This window comes from Salmo salar, chromosome ssa03 (assembly GCF_905237065.1).
Source record: "Salmo salar chromosome ssa03, Ssal_v3.1, whole genome shotgun sequence".
Classification (NCBI taxonomy): Eukaryota; Metazoa; Chordata; class Actinopteri; order Salmoniformes; family Salmonidae; genus Salmo; species Salmo salar.
In genome coordinates, this window is record NC_059444.1 from 2597996 (window position 1) to 2607658 (window position 9663).

At 47.2% G+C, this 9663-nt stretch overlaps 1 protein-coding gene across 1 annotated transcript; it reads left to right on the forward strand.

Annotated features, from left to right (window-relative positions):
* Nucleotides 1–1284: 1284 nt before the first annotated feature.
* LOC106596202 (serine-rich adhesin for platelets) lies at nt 1285–8308 on the forward strand. Its single transcript, XM_014187518.2, has 6 exons — nt 1285–1458; nt 3482–3507; nt 3740–4414; nt 4966–5317; nt 5959–7108; nt 7245–8308. Exons 1-6 carry the CDS (start codon nt 1285–1287, stop codon nt 8282–8284), a joined length of 3417 nt encoding a protein of 1138 aa, XP_014042993.2. The 3' UTR covers nt 8285–8308.
* The last annotated feature ends 1355 nt before the right edge of the window (nt 8309–9663 follow it).

Below are 9663 nucleotides of genomic sequence, written 5' to 3' on the forward strand. Positions count from 1 at the left end.
AAATATAACGTTTTTATTTGGTTTATTCCACCAGACCTGCTTACCTCTGTGTGCCCTCTGTCAATCCCCTTGAGGCAACGGTCAAGCCAAATCCTGGCATGTGTGAGTGCATGTGGTTGGGTTGGTGAGACGTTCCTTCACATCCACATGGTTCAACCCTTCTAGATATATTTACAGCTCTGATCTAAAACATGATTCCAGGTGGCCTTGCTTCTAGATATATTTATAGCTGTGATTTAAAACATGATTCCAGGTGGCCTTGCTTCTAGATATATTTACAGCTCTGACTTAAAACATGATTCCAGGTGGCCTTGCTTCTAGATATATTACAGCTCTGACTTAAAACATGATTCCAGGTGGCCTTGCTTCTAGATATATTACAGCTCTGACTTAAAACATGATTCCAGGTGGCCTTGCTTCTAGATATATTACAGCTCTGATTTAAAACATGATATATTGTTTCACTGGATGTTGTACAACATTGTTAGGCCTATTTTAAATACAAACTGTGAAAAGTATTGAAAGTATCAGTTATCATTTTTCAAGTGATCTTAGTTTAAAAAAAATGGACAAAAGACATTTGGTTTTGATGTGTGTATTTGTGTATATTAATAACTTACATGATGAACTATTCTGCCTTATTCATTCCTCAACATGTAGTCTACTGCTCAGCAGCAGCAGTAAACTTTTATTTAGTCATATCAGTTTGTCTGAATCACCTAATATTGTGGGCAGGAGCCCAATAAAGTGTCCATCAACAAAAGGTTGGTGATGCTGTTTCCATTTTTTTATTTGTGGAATCCTCACCCGACAACAATAACATATATACCTAACGATTGCTATTTTCTCTTTGGGTAAAATACAGATTGCATTACAGTAGAGTAGACCTAGTCTATGACTACAAAGAGCGCATTTTGGGGGTAAATCGACACCGCAGGATTTTGGAATTTGGAAACGTGGGGTTTTGTTGTACCAGAACTGTTTCCAATTCCATTGCGTTGCGTAACGCAGAACACCAATTATTTCATCATAATAGCTTGGCGCGTAACCTGCCATTATTACCGTGTTCCAGGACATCCCGCTGTGGTCAGACTCACTGTATCCATCAAACAGCTCGGTAACAGTGTGATATTGCTTATTACTTCAACCCCCAAGTTTCCCCTTTGGTAAAACAACGCATTATCTAAACAGCACTGGATAGAAGAAGCTACATCTCCGTGCGCATTTTTTGGCCATCTTTCATCCTACGGTGGTCGTGGATGATGTGTGACTGAAGAAGCCATTATGTTCGCTAATTCAGTCGAGGACTGTGGCCTCCGTAAACTAGTGCCCCGGCTCGTCCAAGCCTCCGAGGAGAAGTTAGGCTCAGAGGTGGTCAGCGGGTACTTCAAACTATTCGTGGCTCTCCTCTCCGTTCTCCTTTTCCTCTTCTGGGTTATCCATCTGCGGAAAGATAATGTAAGTACTGTGCTGTACGCCAAGCCCGTAGACGTTGCAGCAGGAAGACGTTTTTGAGTAGGGAGTGCTGCAGTGGATGGGGGTGTGGGGTTGAAATAAATCACCAAGTATTTGCAGGCTATCAATAAAATACAATTCCTAATGTGATGAGTAGCCTAAGCATATAGGACAAGATTCGGTAACAGTAGTCACTGCAGCCTAAAGTTAATTGAAATAAATGTGGCAATTTTATAACTGACATACAGATCTGTAGAAATGGTAGGATTTACATTTTAGTCATTTAGCAGAAGCTCTTATCCAGAGCGACTTACAGTAGTGAATGCATACATTTTTTTCTCTCCGTACTGGTCCCCCGTGGGAATCGAACCCACAACCCTGGCGTTAGCAAACACCATGCTCTACCAACTGAGCCACACGGGATAACTTGCTAGCTTCCCCAAACTTGAAACTCACGCACTGCCTAGGAATAGACCGTTGTGAACAGGGCACATATTTATTTGTACTACATAATTACAAGGAGAGAGAAGAAGAGAGAGATGTTTTCACTAAGATTGTGCCTATTAAAACTAAGCACAAATGGACAGCTATGCGATCCACCGTGGAGAAAAGTGCTCACCTCGATCCAACACCAGCGGGCGGAAAACACCTCTCACTGTGTCGCTTGCTCAGACTGGTGGGCTAATACACCTACGTGTTTCACGTTGGCAGGAGCAGGCCTGTCAGCCGACCATTGTTCCTTATTTTATATCGCTCCCTTTTTCTCCAAGTTTTGGATGATAAAACTAATAGAAATGGAAAACTATTGTTCCAGATCACTTGATATCAACCACAAGGGGGAGAGAAGGGAAGAGGGGAAAAAGCGTGACCCGACTTAACTCAAACTAAACTGTCTATCATAAAGCAGAGCATGTCTGACTCCAATCCCCCAGAACTGAATAGATAAGAGCATATTGTAACAACTTTAAACCAGCACCTAGCGATCTCATCAACGGGTTCGGAGCTCTTGGCGTAACGGTTATTAAGGTGTTACCTCGACAGTCGATGGAACCGGTTTCGAGTCCCAGTTGGGGATACCCCCTGAATTTGCTATATTGATGTCAGATGGCCGTGGGGACCTCGGAGAGGCGTGTCCACGTGAGGGACTTGGGTATAGAGAAGCGTGGGGACATACTCTCCTGAAGGAAGGGGGTATTGTAACAACCTTAAGCCAACATCTAGTCTCCTCATCAATGGGTTCAGACCTCTTGGTGTAACGGTTAAGGTGTTACCTTGACAGTTGCTGGACTCTGGTTCGAGTCCTGTTCAGGGCTATGCCCTGAGTTTGCTACAATATCAGGAGCTCACCACTTATAAAACTGAGCTGAGATCTCTCCATGCAGAATGGGGCCCAAAACAGAACTGAGAGTTCTCCATGCAGAATGGGGCCAATATATACATATCCCAGATGTATTTTTCTACCCAATCCCATTATCATTTATATCAATAATGAACAGAAAACGAGTTTAATAGTAGTAAATAATAGTAAACACAAATTATTGCAGTTGTACCATCTTACCACCAGGCACCCCCATCAAATCACATTTTATTGGTCACATACACATGGTTAGCTGATGTTATTGGAGTGTAGCGAAATGCTTGTGCTTCTAGTTCTGACAGTGCAGCAATATCTGAGCAAGTAATCTAACAATTCCACAACAACTACCTAATACACACAAATCTAAGTAAAGGGATGGAAAAGCTTCCTGGCTGTATGTAATAACACTTAAGATTTTCTGGGCTAACAATGTAAGAAATAATACATTTTAAAAAAAAAAAAAAATACTGCAAAGTTTCCTAAGGACTAGAAGTGAGGCGACCCTCTCTGTCGGCGCCATCTTCAGATCTAGTAGTTGTGCCAGTAGGCTTACTCTACGTTTGTGTGACATATACTGTAGGAAGCAGATTTCCAGACAGGCAGAATTTAGGCCTTAAATGTCTATTTTATGATCCTTATACCAATTTTTGCTGTGGCTTTTTTCAACAGGATGAGGTCTACGACGAGATTGACTCGTAAGTCCTCTTTCATAATTTATTGTGAATTCAAAGGGATCTTTCATGTGGGTTAATAAAAAAATAAAAGTAAAAGATTACCATTGAATAATTCAGAATTAAAAAACTAATTACACCCTATTCCCTATGTAGTGCACTACTTTTGACCAGGACCCATAGGGCTCTAGTCAAAAGTAGTGCACAGGGGATTAATTAGGGTGCCATTTGAGATTGATTGATTTTTGTCCTGCAGAAACCTGGTCAACAGGTTCACAGAGGGAGTCACCCTCAACTACAAATACCTCCAGCACTTGGAGGGGCTGCTGGACATGAAGAAGCTACAGATAGACAGACTGAACGCTGAAGCGAACTTTGACCTCTCCTCCTGCTGCTGCTATGGTTCTGACTCCTGCTCTGGGAGGTCCTCCTGCAGCTACACCTCTGACTCCTGCTCTGGGAGGTCCTCCTGCAGCTACACCTCTGACTCCTGCTCTGGGAGGTCCTCCTGCAGCTACACCTCTGACTCCTGCTCTGGGAGGTCCTCCTGCAGAAACACCTCTAGAACTAAAACACATTCTAGATCACATTGTAGATCTTCCGGATCGTCTAGATCCTCCTCCAGATCTAGTGGTGGTGACTGCAGCACCTGCCGACACTGTAACAAACGGCCGGACAGGTTCCTGGGCGGTAGTCTGGATAGACCCTACCCATTGGATAGCCTGGATTGCCCTCACCCATTGGATAGCCCCAGCCCAGTGGAAAGCCCCAGACAACCATGTAGTCTTAGCCCACTACCAGGAGATGATGAGGGGCACGTCAGATACCATGGCAACACGCAAGCATCCAACACCTCCTGCCACGCCTCCTGCCGTTCTACTTGCCGCTCCTCCGAAAATGCCTCCCGCTGCTCCTCTCCCAGCCCCTCGAGGTACGTGAATCCTTCTAACTCCTCCCCTAGTTCCTCTAAGTATCTGACTCCTCCCCTAGCTCCTCTAAGTATGTGACTCCTCCCCTAGCTCCTCTAAGTATGTGACTCCTCCCCTAGCTCCTCTAAGTATCTGACTCCTCCCCTAGCTCCTCTAAGTATGTGACTCCTCCCCTAGCTCCTCTAAGTATCTGACTCCTCCCCTAGCTCCTCTAAGTATCTGACTCCTCCCCTAGCTCCTCTAAGTATGTGACTCCTCCCCTAGCTCCTCTAAGTATCTGACTCCTCCTCTAGCTCCTCTAAGTATCTGACTCCTCCTCTAGCTCCTCTAAGTATCTGACTCCTCCCCTAGCTCCTCTAAGTATGTGACTCCTCCCCTAGCTCCTCTAAGTATGTGACTCCTCCCCTAGCTCCTCTAAGTATCTGACTCCTCCCTAGCTCCTCTAAGTATGTGACTCCTCCCCTAGCTCCTCTAAGTATCTGACTCCTCCCCTAGCTCCTCTAAGTATCTGACTCCTCCCCTAGCTCCTCTAAGTATGTGACTCCTCCCCTAGCTCCTCTAAGTATCTGACTCCTCCTGATTCACGCCTGCCTCTGGAGTATCATCAAAGCCCTCGGCAGCCTACTATCGTTTACTACGACACCACCAAGATGGACGACAAAGGGGACTATGTTCCTGTGGTTGCTACTACTGTTAAGTCTTCACCTGGCTGCAAAGACCTCTCCAACCCCTCTGATTGCTCCAAGACTCAGAATGCCGACCGTGTAGACCATTCCAAGACTCCGATGACAGTGAGACGGATTATTTCAGTGAGACAACTGTTTGAGATCGTTCCAGGGAAAAGTGACCCGCCTGTGCTGCACAGCTGGCACCAACGAACCCTGGAAGTCAATGTGCAACAGAAGGTCTGTACCCTTTAAAATATCATTTTTGCGTCCCAAATGGCATTTTATCCCCCATAGATCTGTGATCAAAAATAGTGTACTATATAGGGAATAGGGTGCCATAGAACTCTGGTCTAAAGTAGTGCACTATATAGGGAATAGGGTGCCATAGGGCTCTGGTCTAAGGTAGTGCACTATATAGGGAATAGGGTGCCACAGAACTCTGGTCTAAGGTAGTGCACTATATAGGGAATAAGGTGACATAACTCTGGTCTAAAGTAGTGCACTGTATAGGGAATAGGGTGCCATAGAATTCTGGTCTAAGGTAGTGTACTATATAGGGAATAGGGTGCCCTAGAACTCTGGTCTAAGGTAGTGCACTATATAGGGAATAAGGTGACATAACTCTGGTCTAAGGTAGTGCACTATATATATGTACGTAGGGAATAGGGTGCCATTTTGGACGCACCCCTGGTGAGGAGTTGTTGGGTTTGGTGGTAATCTGATGTAATCTGATGTAATCTGATGTATTCTGATGTAATCTGATGTAATCTAATGTAATCTGATGTATTCTGATGTAATCTGATGTAATCTAATGTAATCTAATGTATTCTGATGTAATCTGATGTAATCTAATGTAATCTGATGTAATCTAATCGAAGGTAGCCCATAATGAGAGACTGAAGGAAGGAGGGACCACCACCACCTGTAACCCCACCTCTACCTCCGCCCACCTCGATACCACCCAGTCCACCTCTACCTCCACCTACCTCGATACCATCCAGTCCACCTCTACCTCCACCCACCTCGATACCACCCAGTCCACCTCAACCACCTGTAACCCCACCTCTACCTCCGCCCACCTCGATACCACCCAGTCCACCTCTACCTCCACCCACCTCGATACCACCCAGTCCACCTCAACCACCTGTAACCCCACCTCTACCTCCACCCACCTCGATACCACCCAGCCCACCTCTACCTCCACCCACCTCGATACCACCCAGCCCACCTCAACCTCCACCCACCTCGATACCACCCAGTCCACCTCAACCACCACCCACCTCGATACCACCCAGTCCACCTCTACCTCCACCCACCTCGATGCCACCCAGCCCACCTCTACCTCCACCCACCTCGATACCACCCAGTCCACCTCTACCTCCACCCACCTCGATACCACCCAGTCCACCTCTACCTCCACCCACCTCGATACCACCCAGTCCACCTCAACCACCTGTAACCCCACCTCTACCTCCACCCACCTCGATACCACCCAGCCCACCTCAACCTCCACCCACCTCGATACCACCCAGTCCACCTCTACCTTCACCCACCTCGATACCACCCAGTCCACCTCTACCTCCACCCACCTCGATACCACCCAGTCCACCTCTACCTCCACCCACCTCGATACCACCCAGCCCACCTCTACCTCCACCCACCTCGATACCACCCAGTCCACCTCTACCTTCACCCACCTCGATACCACCCAGTCCACCTCTACCTCCGCCCACCTCGATACCACCCAGCCCACCTCTACCTCAACCCACCTTGATACCACCCAGTCCACCTCAACCACCTGTAACCCCACCTCTACCTCCACCCACCTTGATACCACCCAGCCCACCTCCACCCACCTCGATACCACCCAGTCCACCTCAACCACCACCTGTAACCCGACCTCTACCTCCACCTCATCTCAAGCTAAAACAAAAAGGATCGCCAGGAAAACCACCAGCCTTCCAGCCTTCCCCCTACAGTGTGTCAACAACCCTCCTAGTCTCCATTGCAGTGGGTCGGAGGGTAAAGGTAAACCCAAGTCTTTATAAGAGTTAACACTACCAAGCTTAATCTCCTTTTTGATGCTTGAAGTCACTGCCCCAAATATCAACACTGTAAAAAAAATGTACCCCTGCACCCACAATCTGTATTTTATTTTCTAAAGGTCAGGACAAGCCGTCCATCCGGATGTACCTGCAGGGTGAGGTCCAGATCACCTTCATCACCCAGGATATCCAGGAGAAGCTGGAGTCCCACGTCCGCCGCAAGCAGAGCCAGCGCCTCTGGGGATTCCCCAAGCTGGTCACCAGGTACGTGGGAGACCACCTTGCCGAACTGGCTGCCCATGCCCCCTCCGCTTCCGGCGACGGCAAGACGGTTAAGATCCCTGGCAAGATCATGGGCAACGTGAGCGACCATGTTGGCCGAGGGCAGCGAAACACGGAGTTGTGTTTCAGGCTGAGTGACAGGACAAGGCCAGGGGAGGAGAGAGAGGAGACCCAGGCTACTAGTCCTGCAGCTACAGCCAAACTCAATGACAATTTAAACAGCTCACCTGCCAACAGCTCACCTGCCAACAGCTCACCTGCCAACAGCTCACCTACCAAAAGCAGGCCTGTGGAGAAGACTCCCTTCACCAGCACCAGCTGCACCATTACTCCCCAGCCAGCCGAGAACCACACTACCAGACCCACCCAGACCAGCCAATCTCTGGACGAGTCCTCCCTCCAGATGTCCCCAAACCCAGTGACCCTGACCCAGGAGAGACGCCAGCTGGAGATGCATGTGAAGAGGAACTGTCTGGAAGTCAAGCTCAAACCCCTCCCTGGCACGGTGGCCACCAGCCAGACAACCCTTTCCTCTGCAACCAGGCAGTCAACTAGGCAGCCCATCCAGGCAGCAGCGCTCGCCCCTCTGAAACGCCCTGCGCAACTAAGGCGGAGGGATACGTCGGCAGCGGAGGGATACGTGTCTTCTATGGAGCCAGAGGCGCTGAGGCGTCAGGAGGAGAATCCGGTGATGAAGCCCACATCTTCAGCCACCCCCTCGACCTCCCCAGCAGCTCGTCCTCACAGCTCAGCTCTGGAGACTTGGACCGGCATAGACGCCGTCTCAGGACCCCGCTCTGCCTCCAACCCCATACGACTGTTGTGTTATGACACTGACACTGAAAGGCTTTTTGTGTTTACAACAGATCTACATTGACTATTTGTCTCGGTACAAGACGATTCAGAACTGATACATTTTCTTTAACTAATAAAAAAGTTTTTTTATTTCACATGGTTAACTTGGACTTGTTTCTAGTAATCCATCCGATGTGGCTGTTAAAGGTATCATAATATTAAGTTATGGCCTTTATTGGCATCTAAGACAATTCCATATTAAGCTAACATATGGAATTGTTTTAAGATGGATCATTTAGCTAATTTTAGGACTCCTGTAGGTATAAAAAAAAGATATACAGTTGAAGTCTGAAGTTTACATACGATGAGGTAAAAAAGTATTTGATCCCCTGCTGATTTTGTACGTTTGCCCACTGATAAAGAAATGATCAGTCTATAATTTTAATGGTAGGTTTATTTGAACAGTGAGAGACAGAATAACAACAACACAAAATCCAGAAAAACGCATGTCAAAAATGTTATAAATTGATTTGCATTTTAATGAGGGAAATAAGTATTTGACCCCCTCTCAATCAGAACGATTTCTGGCTCCCAGGTGTCTTTTATACAGGTAACGAGCTGAGATTAGGAGCACACTCTTAAAGGGAGTGCTCCTAATCTCAGTTTGTTACCTGTATAAAAGACACCTGTCCACAGAAGCAATCAATCAATCAGATTCCAAACTCTCCACCATGGCCAAGACCAAAGAGCTCTCCAAGGATGTCAGGGACAAGATTGTAGACCTACACAAGGCTGGAATGGGGGGGCCAAGCTGGGGCCAGTTGTACTGTTAGAGGGGCCAGTTACATTAGACGTTATTGTTGTCATATCGTTTTCTTCACTGCATTAGCCTGCAACAGACCATGTTCATAATCATTAGTGTTCCGCGTTGCCACTGTCTAATAACGGTTGTAAAAAAAGAACGATAGCAAAAATGTGTTATGTAAAAATGATTTCATACTCCACATTTAGGGGGTCCAAAATGGTTGTCACAGGGGCACTGGGCCCCCCCAGAACGGCCCCTGGGTCCAAGCACATCATGACAGTCGTGAAGAGGGCACGACAAAACCAATTCCCCCTCAGGACACTGAAAAGATTTGACATGGGTCCTCAGATCCTCAAAAAGTTCTACAGCTGCACCATTGAGAGCATCCTGACTGGTTGCATCACTGCCTGGTATGGCAACTGCTCGGCCTCCGACCGCAAGGCACTACAGAGGGTAGTGCGTATGGCCCAGTACATCACTGGGGCCAAGCTTCCTGCCATCCAGGACCTCTATACCTGTCTGTGTCAGAGGAAGGCCCCAAAAATTGAAGGCCTCTGTACCAGCACCCCCCTGTATATATTGTTATTTTTTACTGCTCCTCTCTAATTACTTGTTACTTTTATCTCTTATTCTTATCCATATTTTTTTAAACTGCA